The 23,592-nt window shown below is 33.8% G+C and overlaps 1 protein-coding gene across 1 annotated transcript; it reads left to right on the top strand.

Annotated features, from left to right (window-relative positions):
* The first annotated feature begins 1,172 nt into the window (after positions 1–1,172).
* LOC132757519 (uncharacterized) lies at positions 1,173–23,345 on the top strand. The gene is made up of 6 exons (XM_060748825.1): positions 1,173–1,509; positions 8,369–8,479; positions 17,523–17,732; positions 18,127–18,226; positions 18,759–18,871; positions 19,901–23,345. The coding sequence occupies exons 1-5, from the start codon at positions 1,486–1,488 to the stop codon at positions 18,839–18,841; spliced, it is 528 nt and encodes a 175-aa protein (XP_060604808.1). The 5' UTR covers positions 1,173–1,485; the 3' UTR covers positions 18,842–18,871; positions 19,901–23,345.
* The last annotated feature ends 247 nt before the right edge of the window (positions 23,346–23,592 follow it).

Here is a 23,592-nt window from a genome sequence, read left to right on the forward strand (position 1 = left end):
GTTTAAAAATTAAGGCCTTTTATCGACTTAGAATCTTGGTTAAGTTTTTAGTACCAGTCCACTTTTTGACTGAACTGTTTGAGATATTAATTTGAAAGTTGGAATACTTGTTTACAATCATGATTCCCAAACATGTCCAGGAGAAGGTAATTCTGTCAAAGATTTTATTTGAATTATGGCCCTTAACTGTCAATGTTTTGTATTATAGGCAAGCACTAAAAAACTTAAAAAATCTAAAAAAATTCATTCCTATCCACTTGTTCACTTTACCATAAATTATGTCATATAAACATTGCTGTAATATTCAAGGGTATCAAAAATACAAGTACAAAAATATACTGCTTCCTTGGCATAGATTTCTTTCAAGGTGTTCTGAGTGACGTAAAAATACCTTATTCTCTCAAAGTGGGTTTAATACTATTAAATTTATTTAAGGCTCAACTCAGTTTTTTTTTCTTTCTTACCAGCCCTCTTTTGACTTAAACATTTCAAACTTTGCTGCAGTGTTCAAGGGTATCACACAATTCAGTAAAATAATTCTTCACTAAATATCTTAATGCTCATGGCCATTGTTCACTTTAAAAATACAGAGATTCTTGTATTGCCTTTTACTGCAAAAACTTTTTTTATTGGCAAGCAATATAAAAGTCGAGCGCGCTGTCTTACGGACAGCTCTTGTTTCACTATATACTATGTAGAAATTTTGTGAATGCAACTCCTCTTAAACCGGATGGCAGATTTTGCCTAAACTTCCAGGGATGAACAACCTTAATGTGTAGATGGTAGTAAAGAAAGGAATTTTTGCTGCAACCAAATTTAACAGAATTATGGCCCTTTGTTGATTTTTAGTTTTCAACTTGTGGCACATGTAGTCCAAAAAATATTTGACCTAGAGTCATAAGATTGACAGAACAGTGGCGTGTTGGGGCATCCGTGTCCTATGGACACATTTCTAGTTTTAATGGTGATAATAACCACCAATCACGGTAGCAGTTCACTTAAATGATTTTGAACATGAAAAGTACATAAGTTATAATGACACATATATGTAAAATAGTTTGTATTATTGCTATTTTTTTCAATGAAAATGTTCTTACTTTTTCCTACTTTTTTGCCGGAAACTCCTATTTTTCTTTTACTGTTTTGATTTAGACCAGTTGAAGGCCTGGATATTTTCAAAGCTAAAATAATATGATAATTTTCACAATGAAAGTGCACGACGATCGCCCAAACGCTATTTGAATATAACTTATTATCTAGGACACGGATTGAGTGCACCCCGGGTATTTCCGTAATTCACAAAATAAGAACACATTGACAAACGCAACACAAATGTAAAGAGCCGAAAAGTTGCGATTGCATAAAAAACATAAGAAAATACACGAATTTTATCATTTGCTAAATAGCCGAGGTAATCGGAATTTCTTGTTAACAATAAGGTTGTCGTGTTTTAATTTCCTGGTTTAAAAAGCGAATATTAAAAAGATGGATTACTTTTATCAATATACGGTAATATTATCTTTGTCATCATCTTTTACTTCTGAATGATATACAAAGTTACGTATATATAAATTATAAGAGACATTTTCTTGTAAAATTGATGTTTCGTTTAAGTGTTCATTATTATACCTATCAAAGTTTAAAAAGTCAGGAGTGACGCAGCCGCACGACCAATTTAATTTTGTAAATATGCCTTCTATTACAGATTTAATTAAATATAGATCTGCGTTACAATTTACTTAACTGACTCTAACAGGAAGCCCATGTACCAAATTGAATGTAAATCGTTAATGTGTTCATTTGAAATACTGCAATATGATTGGACAAAAATAATTTCAAACACCAAACGGTTATTTATTTTCCGAAAATGATATATTCTAAAGTAAATATATTCATTTTCATTAGAAATATTACAATATGATTGTATGAAAAGTAATTTCGAACACTAATATGGTATTTATTTTCAGAAAATGATAACTAAATGCAAAATGTATGCATAACCTGGTTATTTCAGAGATAAGGTGGATCACGGATTTATATTACAACATAAATCCGTTGATGGATTTATATCTTGATATGGGTTTTATCAGTGATTTGTATTGCAATTTATTTTCACTATTGTCCTGATAAATGTTACGTAATATACCAGCTGAAAAAGTGTTTGCAAGTGATTTTAAACAATTAAAATAGTTTTTTAAACCAAAGAATGAAGACTGATATTGAAGAGGGTATTTGGCTGAAATTTCGTTCAAATTTTGTCCGTGAAAAAACTTGAGAGGATGCTCTGTTTTTGTAATAAAGTTGCAAATTGTAATCATTATTACAAAACGGGTTGAAAAGTTTATTACAATTTGAAATTTTCCGCACAACCCGTTTTGTAATAAAGTTGCAAATTGTAATAATTATTAACTACCAACAGAAGCCAAAAGTCAATTTTACCCACTAATGTAAGTTCATCTTCAGAAATATCATTCAATTTTAAGTAACTTATACATGTGACCTATTTGTTGCAAAAATTACTATCATTAACATTTCATGAAAATAAGCATCATTTCGTTACATAATAAATAATGACAAACATATCATTTCTCAGGCAAATTGTAACATTTATTACAATTTTATTACAATTTAATTACAATTTTCAACTTTATTACAAAACGGGTTGTGTGGAAAATTTCAAATTGTAATAAACTTTTCAACCCGTTTTGTAATAATTATAACAATTTGCTATTACAAAACGGGTTGTAACATAACAGTAACAATGCTTCCCAGTATTTGTCCGCCCGGTATTTGTCCGATTTGCAGAACCTTATCAGTCCGTCAAGCCCGTCCAAAAGAGTTTATCCTTTATTTTGGCAGCGACACCTATTTCTTCTCAATGATGCATAATAAAATGGTCCCATTGGCCTCCTGTGCAACAAAATCATTTAGCCAGGGCGACTCCACTATAAACAAACTATCAGTCATTTATAACATTGTGAAGCAATAGACAATGGAAAGGAAATTAAAATTGTATTTTGTGATATTAGCAAAGCTTTTGATCGGGTATGGCACAAAGGAATCATAACTAAATTGTCATCTGCTGGAATTCGTGGAGATTTACTTCTTTGGTTTCAAAGCTACTTATTCAACAGGCAGCAGAGAGTCACTGTCCAAGGTTCATCACGGTTCTCTTCTTTACGTCAGGGCTGGTGTTCCTCAAGGATCCATTCTCGGTCCACTGCTTTTCCTTATATTTATAAACGACATTGTAATAGATATCGACGCCAACATCAGACTTTTTGCAGATGACACTAGTTTATCCCTTATCGTTAATACACCCGAAATAACAGCAAATGTACTAAACTCTGATTTACAAAAGATTAACCAATGGTCTAAAGAATGGCTGGTTTCGTTTAATCCAGCAAAGACCATATGTATGACTATATCTCGGAGCTATTTAAACACAACATCCTCCCCTACTTCTGCAAAACCAAGTCATTTCTGAAGCTTCTTCTCGCAAACATTGAGGAGTTGTTCTATCAAACGATTGTTCATGGTCAAATCATCTAGAATATATTAAAAACAAAGCTTCGACAAGGATCAATATTCTCCGAAGTCTAAAATTTACACTCGACAGAAATACATTAGAAACATTATATTTGACATTTTATTCGTCCATTATTAGAGTATTGATAATTGTGTTCAGCTAGCGAAAAGCATGAATTAGATATGATTCAAAACGAGGCTGCCAGAATAGTCACAGGTGCTACTAAACTTTGTTCTCTTGAAAGACTTTATAAAACTCTTTTACGACAAGGTATTAGCAAACCTGACTTCTATGGAGATGTGGTTTACAAACTTCGTAGGATCATGGGTCATAGTAATTTTTCTGCCGTCTTCACTATAATTATCAAACGGTTTATTAATAGAGGTTATGACCCAATTATTTTAAGGCATACCGCATGCTTGTTGTTCAACCCTTTTACAGCTGGACGCTACGCTTTCCTCTTTTGATTACATCTGACGGACCAAGTGGGAGACTCTATGATGGACAGTTCTTAAAGCCCTTTGGGACTGAATTGTCTTAATGTTCGTCTTCTGCCTTGCTTCGTCGGGCCCTTGTAGGTGATTTTCTTGTTGCTCTGCCTTCCTTTAAGGCACCAAGTACTTTGGTAATGGTCTTTAGGCTGTAACTTTTTCTACATATTTACATAATTTTGTATGTGTTTTATTTATTTCGTCTAATGTAACCATGACCATTGTTAGATTTTCACTTGGCGGGGATTAATTTTATATACATTTTCGTGTCATTCAGGAACATATTGGGGCTAAGAGTGAGGTTTGGCGCGCCTAAAACCGGTTTAAACTCCCCAGTGGTTTAACAAGCACTGACCGTTCCAAGGCGGTACCCCTTTGTGTTCCTTCACGTGTTTTTCTTGTCTGTATTGTTACTTTTTGGATGTTTACATGTTTTGTGATGTCTGTCTTGTTGGATTGTCGTTGACGGTAGGTATTTTCTCTCTCTCCCCCTCCCCCTCTTCCATTTTTACCCCCCCCCCACCTTTTCACCCGGACAGCCCTTATCCCTTTAATTCCCTAATTGGCCCGTTTTTGTTTATATTATTTCACATTACATATCCCACTCCTTTCGCCATTGTGTCCACTCCAGGTTTTTGTTTGGTGCCTTCTGGGTGTCCTACTTGGGTGTGTCCGGGGGCAGCGTCCTGTGAACGTTGCCTTTGCCTTGTTGATCTTTATTCTTGTTATTTTATGACGACCTAGGATGGGAATCATTATCAACTCGACGTAGTAATCACAAACTGGTCTTTATTTACAAAATACGAAATAGTTTATGTCCTACTTACTTAAACACTCTAATCCCAACACGTCTAAACGAAAGATACACCTTCAGAAACTCCACTGATATTCCTCCTATCTATTGTCGAACATCCTTTTATCAAAACTCTCTTATCCCGTCTAGTATCCGTTCTTGGAACACGCTCCCTCAAAATACAAAATCATCAGAATCTTTACAACAATTCAAGCGACTTCTTTCAAACCCACACAAAGCCCCTTATTATTTTAACACAGGACCTCGCAAACTTCAAATCCTGCATACTCGCTTAAGACATGGCTGTAGTTCCTTAAATGATGATCTTTTCCGAAAAAAATATTTCCGAATCAAACACATGCGCCTGTGGTCAAACAGAAACAGTGTGTCATTTTCTTCTAAACTGTCCTTTGTATCAACATATGCGAGATATCCTTTATAGGAACATCATACAGCTGGATAGATCCCTGATCATAACTCACACTCTGCTATTGCATGGTTCAAAGTCCCTTTCAAACAACCAAAAACGTAGAGCTTTTCAAGTCTGTATACCTTTATATTGATTCTACGAAACGATTTATATAATGTCTGACTGCTACTGCTATGCTACTTATATTCTTTTTTTTTGTCCTTATCTTTATTTGTTTAATGTCTTTTTGTGTGTTTTTTTTCTTGAGTTGTTTTTGAGTTTTTTTATTTATTTTTTGTCAATACTTACTAAAATGTTTGTCCTTACCATTAACATTTTTCCTTATCAATCTTGCATTATCAAATGTGTTCACTTTTTGGTAACTTGTTAATTACAACCACCACAGACATTGAAGATTGTTATTGTTAGATAATGGCTTCTATAAGCTTCTGCTTTCGGCCAAAATCTATAATTTTTGTTATGTTGTTATTTACACATGTACAAATATTCTAAATAAAATACATGTATGTTTAAACCAAGCGTGTTGTCGCTCCGCGTTCCCGCCATTTTGACTTGTTAAATCTCGACTTTTCGCTTGGTTTAAACATATTTATTCAACAAAACATTTAACAAGTAAACAATATTTACAAAGTACATTTTGGGGTTGGGCAGTAAGCTATAAAGCTCTCTTTCGCTTGGCTGGGTCGCGGGGCGAAACTACGCTAACTAGCGGGGTGCGGGACGAAGTTTTATTTAATAAACTTCGCCCCGCGCCCCCGCTAATTAGCGTGATTTCGCTCCGCGCCACCGCCGATTTATTTCATTAATCTCGCTCCGCCACCCCGCGGGGCAACGTTTGATTAATAAAAATTCGCCCCCGCTAATTAGCGTGTTTTAGCTTCGCGAATCTGCCGTTTTAATTTGTTAATTATCGACTGTTTACTTCGCGGGGTCACAGGGCAAATACGGACGCGGGGCAAGTTTTTATTTTTTAATTATCATTTCGCGATCCCGCAGGGCGAAGTTTTATATATTAAACTTCGCCCCGCGCCCCGCTTATTAGTGTGTCTTCGCTCCATTCCCGCCATTTTAGCTTGTAAATTCTCGACTTTTCGCTAGGCGGGGTCGCGGGGCGAAAACAAGAATGACACAAATCAGCCACCATATAAGAAAGTTTAGGAATGTGTATGTGGGCTTAAATGCACCGATGATTTCATTATGTACACACAATAATAAGATTTATTGCATCAACTTCCTTTTTCAAATTAAAGCAAACATTTACATTAACGTATACAAAATATCAGTATTTATACGACTTTTTTCTCACCAGGGCTATTTAAAAAGTGTCTTCCACGTGGATTTAGCGCAGCCGAAATATAAGGTGTTTGGCTTAGGCCAGTTAAATGACACGTATTGACAAGCATTTTTGTTTTCAAAAAAAAAAGAAAAAAAGTGTGTTGCCATTTTGTGTTATTTAGTAGCGAGAATCTCGCATGAAACCTTTGGCGCCTTTTCAACGGTGAGTTTCTCGCATGTTTAACTGCCTTATGAGAATTGAAATGTAAAAAAAAATAATGCGATAATTGACTTTAATTCTCGCATGTTTTTTGAGATGTGTAGCTTATTTACAGGATCAGCAACTGTGGTAAAAGTTCGTTGAAAGAGAATATCGCTTCTTATCTATTAACAAGAGTAGTGCGCTGGAGAATTCTGAAACAAGAGTCTGGACAATGCAGAATTTTCTGAATTTCAAAAAGGACCATAGCTCTGCTAAATTCAGTGCACTCGACTGTTCTCAGTGCTTGATACTATCAAGTTGATAAATAAAACAAGAATCTGGATAATGTAGAATTTTCTAAGTTCAGAAAGGACCATAGTTCTGTCAAAATTCTGATAAGAGTTTGAGGCCTTGGATATTGACCTATTATGCTCTCAAATGAGTGTGTGAAGTATCTCTCAATTTTCTTCAGTAGTTTTTGGGGATACCAACTTGCACACAAATATTTTACCAAATTGTGACGCCAACGTCGACGCCTCGGCGAGTACAATAGCACTCCATATTCTTCGAAAAGTTGAGCTTTAACAAGAGATTTAGTTAGTCTAAGATCTTAGCGGGCGATATGTTGACTGCCTCAAACAGGACACTATAGAAAAATAAATAACTCTAAATAAAGAATTTTATTTGACCTGAAAAAAACGCGGCCTACATGTCGTGTGTAAGAAAGTATTCAGATAAAAAATAAACATCTTTTATCTATATTTTTTATACATGACAGTTCACATTGCGCCAAAATTGGACGCTTGGAGTGTACTTCTATAAAACTGTATAGTAAGCATACTTAAAACGACATTTAAAATCACATAATCTATAAAAATTAAACGCTCTAAAACTTTTTACAGTACATGGAAATTGTGCAAAACAATTCATATCGGAAAAGTATAACAAAAATTATTTGTTTTATAAAACAAAGTTCAACGCTGATATCCTAGAGACACTCCAAAGCTAGGGCTTGGTTATAACGAATGATACGTACATAACAAATAACAAGTCATTTTAAATTGATATAGTCAAAAACTTGCCCATACTGACAGTTTATATCAAGTAATTGATACTGGCCAATTGCATTCAACATTTTTATTGATTACTTTTACAGCAGCATGCCTCCAGATTCATGCTTACTTTCATGAAAAATTTAAAAAATGTATTTAAAAGTAAGATATTGTGTAGTAAACAAAGAAAGTAATTTACGCATTGCAAACGGCACGAACAATGCACGTAAATTATCAAAAAGAGGTCAGAATATGCAAAAATAGCCCGAACTGCCTTAATCACGCAGCAGAAATATGGCAGACAACTATCTTCCACAAAGAGATATTTTTTTATAAAGGAGTTGCTTTCGGTTGCCATTGCAAACAGAGGTTTGCAAGTAATGCAATTGTTTAAGAAATTAAACAATGGCTTAACATTATCAAAGTAGAAGTTGTTTGAAACTGCATTTTGAGCTAAGTTTTGGCTTTGTCGTCTTTTGTATTTTGTATTCTTTCCAAACGATCTTTTTTCTCAAATGTCTTTACTTTTCTTGCATCAAGCAGTGGAGTGGCTTTCTTTAAATATGATCAGGATTTTTTGTTGTTTTCTAATATAGGCTCAACAACAAGTTCAGGTGCAGAAAAAAGCATTCGATAATTTTTTGCAACAACAAGAGTTGGAAGAAGATATTTCGGACGACTCCGAGACTGACTCTTCGGACTACGAGGTATGAATTATTGAAGTTTTGCTTTAAACATTACACAAATGAGCCATGCCATGACAAAACCATCAATGGGTTTGCGACCAGCATGGATCAAGACCAGCCTGCGCATCCGCGCAGTCTGATCAGGATCCGTGCTGTTCGCTTACCAACCCTATTTCAAGTAGAGAAACTGATAGCGAACAGCATGGATCCTGATCAGACTGCGCGGATGCGCAGGCTGGTCTGGATCCATGCTGGTCGCAAACCCATTATTTTGGTTTTGTCGTAACGCGGCTCAAATACATTTTTTACCTCTGGGTATAATAAAACTTCCGCTGTTACGCATAAATTTATCCGTATAATATTTATACAAAAATTCAAGGAGAATCAGAACCTGTATAAATGGTGTTAATTAAGTTCTAATTGACAGTGTCATAAAAAGGGTAAACATTAAAAAGGACAGTGTACTTTTGTTTAAGAAAACAGCTTTTTGAAGAAAATGTTACATCAAATACAAGCGTTTTTAGAAAAGATTACAATGCCAATTTCCATTTTAGGAGCCATCACTGTTATTGGCGACGCCGGTGAGCGGCGTCGTCTTATATGGAATGCTTTTTATTTTTGCCTATTGAAGGAGCTGTTATTATTAGCAGTTAATTTCATGTTGAGTTAATGAGATTTATTTTGATTCGTAAAAATCAAGTAAACAAATATGTTGTTATATTTGTATTTAATAACTTTATATAAAAAGCATGTGCATTGTGATATTATTTTCACGAAATTGCAGGCTCAGTTTAATTATATGTTGTACTTATCAGTGATTAACTTCATACAAAGCAAACTACTTGTACATGTACATAGTAAATTTCTATCGACCAACTGTAAAATGAAAATTACAATTTAACGTGAAATATGATTAACTTTATAAAGTATTTTATTAATAGAAACAAGAAGTATCAACAAAAAAGATGCTTGATCGTTATGTATAGGTTATAGGTTATATACAGAGTTTTAAGAAATAAATTTTCGAGCGAACGAAGTGAAGCGAGAAAATTAGTTTCTTAAAACTCTGTATATAACCTATAACCGGCTTACAGTTAGCCCTGTCTATTCAAATCGAGTGCACTATGTAAATAGGCGGAGTCCATTAAATCGGCTCATTAAATAAATTTAATACATACAGTTGAGTTACAGCACTGTATGGAAAATACTTCGGCAAAATTTAAACAAAATAGAGCGATTTCATTGGCAGACAAACTGTAAATTCACATACATTCATTATACAGCAGAACATATATACATATTCTTCAGATATGGGCCAATGACTTAGTTGAATCAATCGGGGCAGTTCAACTACAAATACATGTATACGTAGCTGGAGTTTTAGGACAATATGGACGCTTGTCACTGTGTATAACGTGCTTTTGTTAATTGTATAAAATACTGCCGAAAATGGTTACCTATACCAAGTCATAGATACCCGAGACAATATTGCATTATAGGATGTTGAAGTCCTTTCACGATGTTAGTCGAATATGGTGGACATCCAAAGTAAAATTACTTCTTGATACTAATGCCATTGACTATTCTGAAATTTTAAAATTTCAAAAAATACCTGTGAGTATTGTATGTCGGTATGATAAAATGGTTTCATATATTGTAAACATGAATTAATATATTGATAATTCGGTTTCATATAAGGACATCTGGTTCCATACATTGCTACTTTGGTACCATATATTGAAGACCTGGTATCATATAATGTGATAATCAACTTATATATTGATACTTTGGTTCAATACATGGATGAAATGGTTATATATATGTAAAAATGAATTAATAGATTGATTATTCGGTTTCATATAAGGACACCTGGTTCCATACATTGCTACTTTGGTACAATATTTTGAAGAATTGGAATCATATATTGAGAAAATCAACTTATATATTGCTAACTCGGTTTCATACACTGACGGTATGGTTTCATATATTGTAAATGTGGATTAATATAATGGATTCCGGTTAAATATGAAGGTGTTTTTAAGTCATATATAGTCTAAGTGAACTTATATAATAATTATTATCCAAATGGTTAAATGAATTGCAAAAGAACAATATCAGACAGTCATGGCTTTCCATATTTTTAGGCTTCTGGACCTCAGTTGATTTCCTTTAATGCCAGTAATAAAATATGTCAGCTGTAAATTGTTGTTCCGTACTTTATGTCACTATTGTCTTATTTTTCTTCGGTATCATTGATTCCAGTACTTTTATTTGTTGATGATTGAACACCGCTTAAAACGATGTTAGTATGTGTGTGAGAGATGCTGCAAACTTTCATTATATCTCAAGAGCAGTCTCAAAAATAAGAATAACAAGAACAGAATGAAAAACGTGTGCCACTTTCTGTAAAATTTAGAAGGTCAAGGTGTCTTAAAAGTCAAAGAGAATGTATTATAACATCAGCTTCTATAGTAGTTAATAAGAGTCAAAGGTAAGTCTCGCTTAATCATTTAATTTTATAGGAAAGGGGACAGTTTTTCTCATTTAGAGAATACTGACAGGGAGTCACTACGAGGGCCACTTTAATCAGGTACACGTGCCGGTACAGGCACGAGGGTATCTGTTAAAAGCGTCTCGGTAACAAAGCAAAAACGACAGCCATTATTTGATTCTTTTATTACATTTTAAATCATGAAAGGGCCATAACTCTGACAAAAATCATTGAACCGGAAAATGCAGGCGATCATTTCTGTAAAGTTTGGCAGCAGTTTTTGAGGAGTAGTCCGGACAAGTTTTGTGGAAGACAAACAGACGATCGGAAAGTGATCCCTACAGTCAATAAATAACAGCTGTATAAATCACTTTTTTAGCATCATTGACTGACTACTTTCTATAAATATGTAAGGTTTTAAAGACATATCATTGATAATTTATAAGATATACTCCGGACAAACATTATTTAACATTTTTAAGTATCATTAAGTGAGAAAATCAAAACCTTAAGCAAAGTAGAATAATCGTTCTTAGACAATGCACTTTAAAACATATTCTAAAAAAACGTAAAGAAGTAAAGAAAATTTATATTTTTTGTAGCATTTTATAATAGGTAAGTAGCTTAATTCACTGCGGATGATCACGTGACCAAAATCGTACAATGGGCTCATAAAATGGCGGCTTAAACGCTCGGTAAAAGCAGTGAAATTGAGGTAAGCATACAGTTAAAGATCCTGTATGCTTTGTGATTGATATTATTACTGTGTGAATACCACACTTGCAAAAATTATAAATGTAAATAATTATGCAAATAAAACAATTTTCAAACATCAAAGGATATGTAAAATGTGTACTGCAAATATTTGTGCACATTATATTTAATCAATCAATTACATGCATTCTTTTCTTATTGAAAAATTTGACTTAGAATTTATGGAAAATAAATTTCTAATTACCTCCCTTGATTTACATGAAATGTTATATCGGGTAATATCTTCATAAATAATGCTTGTTTGAACTTACAATATTGACAAATCTTAATTTGAGCATCATATTTATGAAATAAAACCATGAAAAAAATGTGTTACAGGATCTTTAACGTTATATTTATATGTAAAACTAGGCCGCACGGAACCCCCTGTATAATCAAAGCACTGAATGTACTGATGGGGAGGCTATGACAGAATGTTTCAGACTTATAGTTTTCTTTTCTTTTTGCTTAAAATGTGCTGTTATTTCAATTATTACCAAAATAAGAAGATATGCACATTGTGTCATTTATCCATACTGTTGTGTTCAACCATTCATATATATGGTTAATATGGTTGACTATTCATTTTGTTAATATTCCAGAACATTTCATTGAGGTCTACATTCGGACTGCTAATCCTGCAAATTTTGAAAAACCTAAACTGTCAATAATAAATGACATACCAGAAAGTATGACGACTGTTCATTATAAGATATAACAATAACATTTTACAACTGACTGTTCATTATCAAAATATTCTAGGAATGTTCATGATAAATACTTTATGTCATTTTAATATTATTGAATGATATTAACAACTGCAAGTTATGCAACATTTTTATTGAACATAAAAATTATACATATTTACATGTCATGTACCATAATTGAGATCAATAAGATACTGTCTTGTGATGAGTATTAATATCCATGCTCTACGGACAGAAAGATGTCTTCTTCCGAAGCAAATCTGGAATAAAATCAAGTTTCAGAAAATTATTCCCATTTCATTACTCGTCGCTGACTTTGACGGCTTCGGATATTTATTAAAACTAAATATTTCTTGAAAAAATACATATCTGCAAAGCTTAATATTCAAAGTTGAATCAACCTAAGTGAAAATTGATCAGGAAGTTATATCTTCTTTTTTTACCGCCAACACTCAACCAACTTATGGTAGTTAATAGATAGATTCTACATGTATTTTTAAACCTCACTAGCTTGAAATATAACTGCGAAAAATCTATTGTTAACAGGGTGTGCGGTTATTACGTAGGGTTTTCCCTGTCGACCATTTCCCGCAAATAGATGAGAACATCGAAGCGTCAGTGCTATGAATGGTGTTATAATTTATAAATAGCGTGTTTTGGAAGTTTTTTGTTGAAACTTCTCCAAATCCCTCCAGAGGCGTGCACGTCGCGGAGAATGCACACGGCAGGTCAAGGTCAAGTCATCTCAAGTACCAGAGGTGATTGTTTGTCCTTTCGTGACTTACTCTGGAGGTTTGGCGCTAATGAATGCCGTTTTTGTTGTCGTCAGTCAGGAAGTTGATGCCTTGCCAGTATTGTCGTCTCCTTTACCACCAACGAACGAAGAATGGGCTACCAGGAAGATTCGGCTTGAAAAAGACGTCCTCGATTCTATAATCTCGGACATATGGTTATTCCGGCCCCGAGTATAAATAAACTTAAAACACACACACTTTTGTTGAAAACAAAACAAAAAAACAACAACACATTTTCTGTAGTATTTTTTTCAAGTGTTGTAAAATGAATACGAAATTCCTCTTATGCCGCCGATTATTTTTAGAACATAAACATATAAGTTTTTTTATTTGATTTATTCAAATAAACATTAATCACTTCAGCGCCTGCAAAAATCGTTTTCAAATTAAAGTTTCGTAAGATATGTTGATGAATTCCGATGCTAAACTGTAAGTCATTCGTATATATATATATATGCGTTTTTTTGTTGTTGTTTTTTAAGCCTCTTATTTTTTAATATTTTTTATGTATCTCATAATCTGTATTGAAAATTTGAATTTTATTACACATGGACTAGCAAATTATGATGCGTTGCCCTAGAATTGAATAAACTTTCTAATTACACAATACGGGATCATTCATTTGATTGAAGACTGATCTTTGCGTCTTTCTCTGAAATAATTATTTCCTTGTTAAAACATATTTGACCACATATTTCTGTCATTTAACTGTTCACTTTACAGCTATATGATATGGCGGTTTATGAGCGTTTTCCGCGTACAGCCTCCTAGGGTGTACTAATAAGTTAGTTTTCCTTAGTTATCACGCAAGCACTATCCATGTCTCTGATGTAAGGGACTATTTACCATTATTTGTCTTTAAAAAATATTAAGGACTATTAATGGTTTATATCAACAAAAGAACATGCATGACATTGAGACTACGGTGTTGCAACGTTCTAGTTAATGACCCGTCATAAACAGTTGGTCGCTGCGTAGTAATTGGAAAATTGTTATCAAAAATAATAAAGAATATTTGCCACCTAATAAAAGCATTTTCTTATAAATTTTCATTTATGCTTTTTGTTAAAAAATTATTGATAAAATTATTATGTAGAAGGGTTTTCATACCAGAACTATTTATTACAGACGTACGCATGCCTAAACCTGATTACCGCGGCAGTATGACGTCACGGAGTAGTGATTTTGAAAAAAAATAACAAACAAAAATCAAGAATTTTTCAGAGAATTATTATCTGATATGAAATTAAAGAATGAAAATATTTTCATATTGTAAATGTCTGTGATGAGTGATCAGCCAGCTTAGAAAAAATCAAGGTACTATTTTTTGACCTGATTACCGCGGCAGTAAGATTTGACAGATCGTATTAACATTGGGTCGGCATAGCCTCCCCAAAAACCACGTAATGTTATGTTATTGCTTACTTTGTAGCTCTCTCTGTTTAGGCCTGAAAGTCGAAAAAGTTGTTTTGGGTGATGAGTACAATGACCGAATAGGTATTAAAATTCGTTGTTTTCAATAAAAGAAACGCATTTTGAGCAAAATTAGCAATGACATCATGTGCACAATTGCAAGTTTGCCCGTCATAATCAATTTCCATCCTTTGTAAAGTTGCATAACTAAGTTGTGCATCCTTTTTTAAAAAAACGAGTCACACCATATTAAGTAATTCAATATCTTTACAAGAATCAAAAATTCTGATGTGTTTATTTGCCGGCATTATGGCATATCTTATAAAAGACGATCAGCTTCATGTCGCCACGAGCAGGTACACAAGGGGAAGGTACCCCATTCATGCTGTGGGACATGGTTCCTAAGCTCCAACACCGTAAACACAACATGGAAGCTATATTTACATCAATAGACTGATAGTATTTCTAAATTTTAATTTGTTTCAGTTGTTTCAGAGTAAACAACCATGGCGGAGCAAAATAGCATCAGTGCGAAGAATGTGGCAGTTCGTTTACGACAAAATCTGAGCTTGAGCAACAAAAGTAACAAGTAATTCCACGCTAACCCATTCTAAATTGCAGCACAAAGCTTTTCGAACTAGGGAGATGCTGATTGGTCATCTTTCTTCCCATTCCGGCAAAAAGAAACACAAATGTACTTGTGAAAGAGCCTACATATATAGTCAGGGTTTGAGTTATCACTGCTCAAAGTGTATAATATCAAAGTAAACTCAGTGAAACTTTGTTGTTCTAGTCATTGTCACAAAAGTGTCTCTAATTAGGTCATCAATCTTTGTTTTTGGCCATATCATGATATTATTGTCACGTGCAGAAACGTCAATAAAGCTATAAAGTTGTTAAGTGAATAACTTGTGTTGCTTAAGTTCAGATTTTGTCGCGAACTGACTGCCTGAAACGGTTTTGGTCCGCTCTGAAACAACTGAAACACATTAGATTTTAGAAATACTATCAGATAATTGATGTAAATATGGCTTCCATGTTATGTTTAACAGTCTTGGAGCTTTTATAACCTGGTCTCATAATATTTGATCTCATAAGAAATTTTGTACTTCAACTGAATCCTTTTAGGAACATATGCAATGCCTTCACTTCTCAACACGCAGGGTGCATTGTATGCCGCTGCAAATAATAGGGCAAGATATTGCTTCAGGATTATCATATTTCGTTTTCTTAATACTTTTTCTTTATGTCACCATTTTGTGTTCTTTCCATCTTTTCCACACAAGCCGTTTGTAGAAATATCAGACAGCTATGTACTTCATGTATGATATGTAATTTACAGACCCAGGTTTTTGCAATTTGCCGAAACTTAGAAACAATGTCCCACAGCATTTATAGGGGGCCTTCCCCTTGTGAACCTGCTCGTGACGACATGAAGCTGATCGTCTTCTATACGATTTGCCATAATGCCAGTAAATAAACACATAAGAAATGTCCAATTCCTGTAAAGATATTGAATTACTTAATATGGTGTGATGAAGTATTTAACGATAATATAAGCACAATATTAAAATCTAAAATATACGTTACATGTATATATTCCATACACCATAGATATACGTAAACATGCTTTTAATTTAAAGGAACCACTTTTTTCTGCGTCTGAGATACAAAAAAAAAACAACAACAACAAAAACAAAAACAAAAAAATAGACTTTATTTCCAAAATAATTGACAATTTTATGTATGTAATTGAAACGTATATTTTGCTGGTGAAATAAATTCTATATAATGTACATGTTTGTATTTTAAATACTTTTACGCTGATGTACACGTGTGTTATCAAAGCAGAATACTATTAAGAGGAGAATTTATAGCAAACAAACTGAACTCAAGTACTAGTAATTTAATACTTCTTCCTACTTTTCACTTTCAAATGTCATATCTGTATGATTTCAAAGACAGGAAGCCAGAAAGAAGCATAATTCAATGAAAAATTTACAAAATAGGACAGGCAATAAAATCGTTCGGCCATTGTACTCATTAAATTTGGTTCGACCATGGTACTCGTTTTTTTTAAAAAGATGCACGACTTCGTTATGCAACTTTACAACGGATGAAAATTGATCATGACGGGCAAACTTGCAATTGTGCACAAGATGTCATTGCTAATTTTGCTAAAAATGCGTTTCTTTTACTGAAAACAACGCATTTTAGCACTTGTTCGGCCATTGTACTCATCACCCAAAACATCTTTTTCGACTTCAGGCCTTAACAGAGAGAGCTACAAAGCAACCAATAACAGAACAGTACGTGGCTATTTAGGGGTTCCGTGCGGCCTAGTTTTACATATAAATATAACGTTAACTGTATGCTTACCTCAATTTCACTGCTTTTATTGAGCGTTTAAGCCGCCATTTTATGAGCCCATTGTACGATTTTGGTCCCGTGATCATCCGCAGTGTTCATTATAAATGTAAAATTTCATTTTTAATGGAAAAAATAGCGTCCTTTTAAGCATTCATTCATAAATATGCTAGAATTATGTCGGCTTGTCATAACAAGGAGATTTTAGATGACATTTTCTAGAACCTGTGCAAAACTATTAAATATGGTGGCTATATAATTTATGCCATTCGTGTTTTCGCCCCGCTTTCGACTTTTCGCTCGGCAGGGTCGCGGGGCAAAAACACGAAACGCACAAATCAGCCACCATAATATTACCCAGTTTGATAGACATACACTACAACCAAAAAACTTCAAATGAGGGCTTTTTCTGGGTTTATATTTTAAAGTGTTTACATTCCCCTTTTTTTACCATAATTTTACTTTGTTATTTAATAAAAGGTTAAAATGTTATAGCTAGGCATCGAAGAACTGACTGGTGCATTCAATTATTTTTCCAGTATATGTCGTTTCTCGATGATATACCGACTACAAAAAAGAAACCCAAGACGCCAAAAAAGAAGACACCAGGCGCAAAAGCAAAACCAAAAAAGAAAGAGGGCGTGACAGGTACAAAAAGAAAGGCGGTAACAGCGGGACCATCCACCAGTAAGAAAAAGAAGGCGTATGAAGGCTCTCAAACGGGTCAGGATGGTGAGATCATGTTTGAGGTATTTATTCTTGATATACATTGATATTAGTACCCCGATTTGTGAACCACTATCTCTATCAATATTTCCGAAAATATCATAAAAACATAATATCGTTTTAAATCTAAAGCTGGTGTCGCCTTCTTTTGACAGTTTTCGTAACACTCATTTAAGTACAATTTTTGTCACGTGAGAGAATGACGTCATTATCTGAAGAAAAAGAAATACATGTAGAAGAAAACGGAACTTATTAACGCATATTAATTCCACAATTTTTGAAACATTTATAAATGAAAGTGGAATAGAAATATTATATCTATCCTTTTTTAGGCTACTGTAGTTTTTCAATTAAATTAAATTTAAAATGTAATAATTCTACCATTGTCATTGTAATTCTTTTAATTATTTTGGAAAGCTTTCGATGATGAAGTATTTGACAGTAAATAAAAGGGAACGAAAGGTTGGTATCCGAGAATATTACCATGACAATGGGAAGTTACTGCCAAGTAAAGAAGGTAACTTGCATTTCTTACCGTTATTATTTATAGTAAGCGTTAATAAAAAAGCTATTTGTTTTTATTAAGTTGAAAATTGTTGATCCTCTATATATAATTTCTGTTTCGTTTTTAATTATACCAACAATCAACGAAGTAAACTATTTCTTGGCACCTGTGTCACAGCACCGAAACCTAAAGTACTCTACCTTTCGTTCTCAATGATAACGATATCATTTTGTAAAGTTTATGCACTACTTTCGTAAAACGTTCGTACATTCGAACATTAGTTTTAGTAGTTTCTTTTTTTGAAATACAATAAAAGAATGTATAATTAGCATGTAATATGAAATAAAGTCGTTACAGACGGGACTATGTAGTTCTCGGGTAGCTGTCGAGCGGAAACTCGGAAAAGCCGCTTTAAAGCTAGAAATTCCTATATGTTCTGGCAGTTAATGTAAGATCCTACCTCTCTTGTCGTTGAAATTAACTGATTTGTCCTATTTTTCGAGAAAAAGGTGTTATTACGGGCTCTGTATTCTTAACATTTCAGGAATATCTTTAACTTTGGACCAATACAAAAGGCTGAAGAGTCAGCTAGCAAAGGTTGATAAAGTGTTGAAGGACCTCTCGTAATTTTAGAGTCGAAGTTGCATTCTATTTTTTTTAGCTCACCTGTCACAAAGTGACAGGGTGAGCTTTTGTGATCGCTTTTCGTCCGGCGTCCGTCCGTCCGTCCGTCATCCGTCCGTAAACTTTTACTTTAAATGACAACTCCTCATAAACCACCAAGCCAATTTCATCCAAACTTCACAGGAATGTTCCTTTGGTGGTCACCTTTAAAAATTGTTCAAAGAATTTAATTCCATGCAGAAATCTGGTTGCCATGGCAACCGAAAGAAAAAACTTTAATTATCTCCTTTAAAAAACCCAAAGAGCTAAAGCTTAGATATTTGGCATATAACATCTTCTAGTGAATGTCTACCAAGTTTGTTCAAATAAATGCCCTGGGGTCAAGATTGGCTCCGCCCCAGTGGGTCATTGATTTTCCCTATATGCATTTAGTAAAAACTTAAAAAAATCTTCTTTTAAAGAACTCAAAGAGCTAGAGCTTAGATATTTAGCATGAAACATGTTCTAATGGGTGTCTACCAAGTTTGTTCAAATAAAAGCCCTGGGGTCAATATTGGCCCCGCCCCGGGGTCATTGATTTTCCTTATATGTGTATAGCAAAAACTTAAAAATCTTCTTGAAAAAAACCCAAATAGCTACTTTTTAGATATTAAGCATGAAACATCTTCTACTAAGTATCTACAAAGTTTGTTCAAATAAAAGCCCTGGAGTCAAAACTGGCCCCGCCCCAGGGTTGTCATTGTTTTTAACTATATGTGTATATTAAAAACTTAAAAATCTTCTTTTAAAAAACCCAATGAGCTAGAGCTTAGATGTTAAGCATAAAACATTTTCTTATAGGTGTCTACCAAGTTTGTTCAAATAAAAGCCCTTGGGTTAAAATTAGCCCTGCCAGGGGGGGGGGGAGGTCATTGTTTTTCATTATATATATATATAGTAAAAACTTAACATCTAATGGGTGTCTTCCAATTTTTTTCAAATAAAAGCCCTTGGGTTTAAACTGGCCTCGCTCCGGGGGCCTATATACAGGTGAGCGACCTCAGGGCCATCATGGCCCTCTTGTTATATCTTAACGTTGAAAAAACGTTGATTTTTTTTTATCTTTTTCAATTTTATGTTCTGCTTTGTACAAGGCGTTTTATATTTTTAACTTGTCTGACCTGTAAAACTCTTATCATTGAAACCAATTTTCGATATTCATATATCATATACACACGGGATTGTCTTGAAAAAGGCTTAGCATTCTCACACGGATCCAATGCTCGCGATATTGAACTTCCGGAACACGCCCCAGCAATCAACAAATTACAGTCCAGCTCAGCAACTCATGAACAGGAAAACTAGAACATTGCTTCCGGAAAGATCTTTGAATCTTAAACCGAGTATACCATTTAAATATTTAAGAGAATCTTGACAGAGGTAAGCAAAGGCAAAAGCGTTATTAATGCGAAGTCGTTAGGTCGTTTATGAACCTGGGAAACGGTGAAAATACAACCCCAGGAACGAAACAAAACCTGGGAAAAGGGCATTGTTGTTAGAAAGCCACGTTCATATCATATAAGAAAGGAGGATGGTACGGTAATAAATCGAAATCGACGTCAGCTTCGCAAAACTAACGAACACTTCAATGAGAAGAAAAGGGAAGAAACTGTTACCTACGAATGCTAGCAGTACTTAATCAGTTACCTCTCGTTGAACCTCCTGTTAAATCAACTGGACAATCCGAAATTAAAACCAGATCAGGTCGAGTTATTCGTATGCCAGTGAAATACAAGGACTATGTTACATAATATACAAACTGTAGAAATTGTAAGACTGTGTATAAATGTATCTTATTAACAGTAACAGCTTATTTTTCTGACAGTTGTGATTTTGAGATCATGGTTTGTTTATTTTTGTAAAGTATTTCTTAGTCATCATTTTTTTAATGATTTAATATTCTAAATTGAATAAGATTGGAAATATCTTCTTATTTTTGTAAAAAAGAAAAGATGTAACCGTATTTGATTTACATACTAAGTTCAGACCTTCCCATGATGCTTGAGTTAAACATGTCTGACCTGAAAACCCATATAGCATTGTCTTGGAAATCTTAAAAAGTAAAGGAAAAAGATTGGACAACGATTTTTAAAAACAATAATGTTGAAAAAATATATTGTTGAAGATAAAATATAGAATTGTGCATAATGATAAATGATATTGTTTAACATTTGAACACAATGAAAATTATATATGATAAGGGACTCAACGTTTAGGAACTTGTTTTAGTCATGCAATGCTACGTTAATTTGGTAATACATATGTACAAAAAAATTAATGCAACTACCAAATTTGCGAGGGACATAAATGATGTTGTTCATTTTTGTGTCGTCTCTATGGAGTAGTGCGACATATAGGGATCTCTGCTCCGTCGTATGTTTGTCTGTCCGTCCGTCACAAAACTTGTCCGGACTACTCCTCATAAACTACTGGTGCAATTTCTTCCAAATTTTACAGGACTTATCAGAACCTAGTCTAGTTGTGCATGTCGTCAGCATTTTCTGATTCAATGATTATTTTCACTTTTGTGGCCCTTTAATAATTTTTATTTTTACAGTTTGTCTTAAACCACCGATGCAATTTCATTGAAACTTAACAGGATTGATCTGTAGCTCAAGTCTTTGCGCATATTGCATGTGTTTTCCGATTGAATTATTTTTTGGCCAAATTATGGCCCTTAAATAAAGAAAATAATTTTGTATGTTGCCAGATACACAAAAGTTTGTCCGGAATACTTCTAAAAAACTACTTATGCAATTTCATCCAAACTTTACAGGAATGAGCAGTACCAAGTCTAGTTGTGCATATTATCAGCTTTTATGGTTCAGTGAATTTTGTCCGATTTATGGCCCTTTAATTATTTTTATTTTTTAAAGTTTGTCCGGACTACTCCTCTTATACCACTAACACAATTTCAATAAAACTTTACAGGATTGATTTGTACGTCAACAACTTGCTCACATTGCACGGGTTTTTTGCTTGAATGATTTTTGGCTCAGTTTGGCCCTTGAATGAAAAGCGTGTTATTAAAGTTTTTCCGGACTACTCCTCTTATGCAACTGATGAAATTTCAATGAAACTTTACAGTTTTCAGGATTGATTGGTAGGTCAATTACTTGTGTACAATACACCAGTTGTTTTGCTTGAATTAAATGATTTTAGCTGAGTTATTGCCCTTGAAAAAAATGTGTTTTTTGTGTGTTGCCAGCTACACAGAGGTTTGTGTGGACTACTTCTCAGAAACGACTGGTGCAATTTTATCGACACTTTGAATGATCAATGGGGAATGATCAATACCATGTCTTGTTGTGCATCTCATCAACATTTTTAGGTTCATTGATTTTTGTTTTGGCAAAACACAGGTTTTTACGTTGAATGATTTTTTGCCGATGTATGGCTATCATGAGGTGACACATGTCACCACTGATGACCCTTGTATTGCAATATCCCCTTATGCAAAACTTTATTGAAATATTATATTTCATTTATCCAATTATTCTACATACATGTTTTTCTAATTGACCAATCGCCAGGTTTTTGAACCTCACATGACCGTTAAAATTATAAAGCAGTAGTATTGTATGCACAAGAGCACAAGAATTGTGTTAAGCGGCACCTGAGTGTTAAGGTTCAGAATAAACCAGACTCGAAGAGAAGTTCTTAACATTTTATTCAATTTTTTCTTTGTAATTTTAGAACAAAAACAAAATAGAAAAACTCAAGTCAAGTCAAATATGTTATTGGTAGAAACAAATTCGTTACGGTAACAAACAAGGAAGAAATCGTCAATGTACCCACGGATACCCACGATTCATTAACATGTAACATAACAGAAATGTTAATGGTTCGGGCGTGGGTATCCGACGATGATAAGGACAAGATGAATTAAATTATTATACATGTATATGGTTTATCCATTGTTTATATTTCCGTCTTGTACAGTTTATTTGAAATAACCTATAATTATGTATCATATATGATTATTGCATTGTTGTAAAGTAACTATAACTTTGGGGAGCGGTGGCCTAGTGGTTAAGGTGTCTGCCTCTCAACCCAGAGATCATGGGTTCGAGCCCTGCTCGGGTCACGACCATGTTTCTTCATATGACACCAGTACTGGTTGGTTCCAGGAAGCGGACTCGAAAGTGATTAATATAAGTTGCAAGAACTTGTTTCGCAATCGAGCTTAAATAATTATGTTTAAACCAACTATAACTTTATATGATTAACATAAACGTTCGAATCAATGTTTTAAATCATAGTAAATAATAATAAAATTAAAATCGCGATTCATGTTCTTACTAGAATGTTTATTTTCATTAAAAAATAAACTAAAAAGTTTTCATGAAATCGGAATTTTTATTTTACTTTAAATTTATTGTATTGCATGCATAAATAAGTACATTTAATGGAATTTTGAATGATGTTTTATATGCAAATCAAATGCATTAAAATTTCTGCTCTTTGATTTCTACGTTTTATTCTCCATATGAGTTTTTTAAGTCCACTTATACAATAATCTTGCAAAAACTATATTGTATTGTTATCTATAATTCCCAGCTTATGATGAGAGCCCAGTCAGTCTCTGATTAAGTCAAACAGAACCAAGATTCAAGATTTCAAGATTCAAGATTTATTCAAAACCAAGGCATATAATATGCATAAGGTTATGATATATCAACAATATAATGAACAGTTATTCAAAAGTAATTAAC

This window comes from Ruditapes philippinarum, unplaced genomic scaffold (genome assembly GCF_026571515.1).
Source record: "Ruditapes philippinarum isolate M1 unplaced genomic scaffold, ASM2657151v2 ctg1934_1_1_1_1, whole genome shotgun sequence".
Lineage (NCBI taxonomy): Eukaryota > Metazoa > Mollusca > Bivalvia > Venerida > Veneridae > Ruditapes > Ruditapes philippinarum.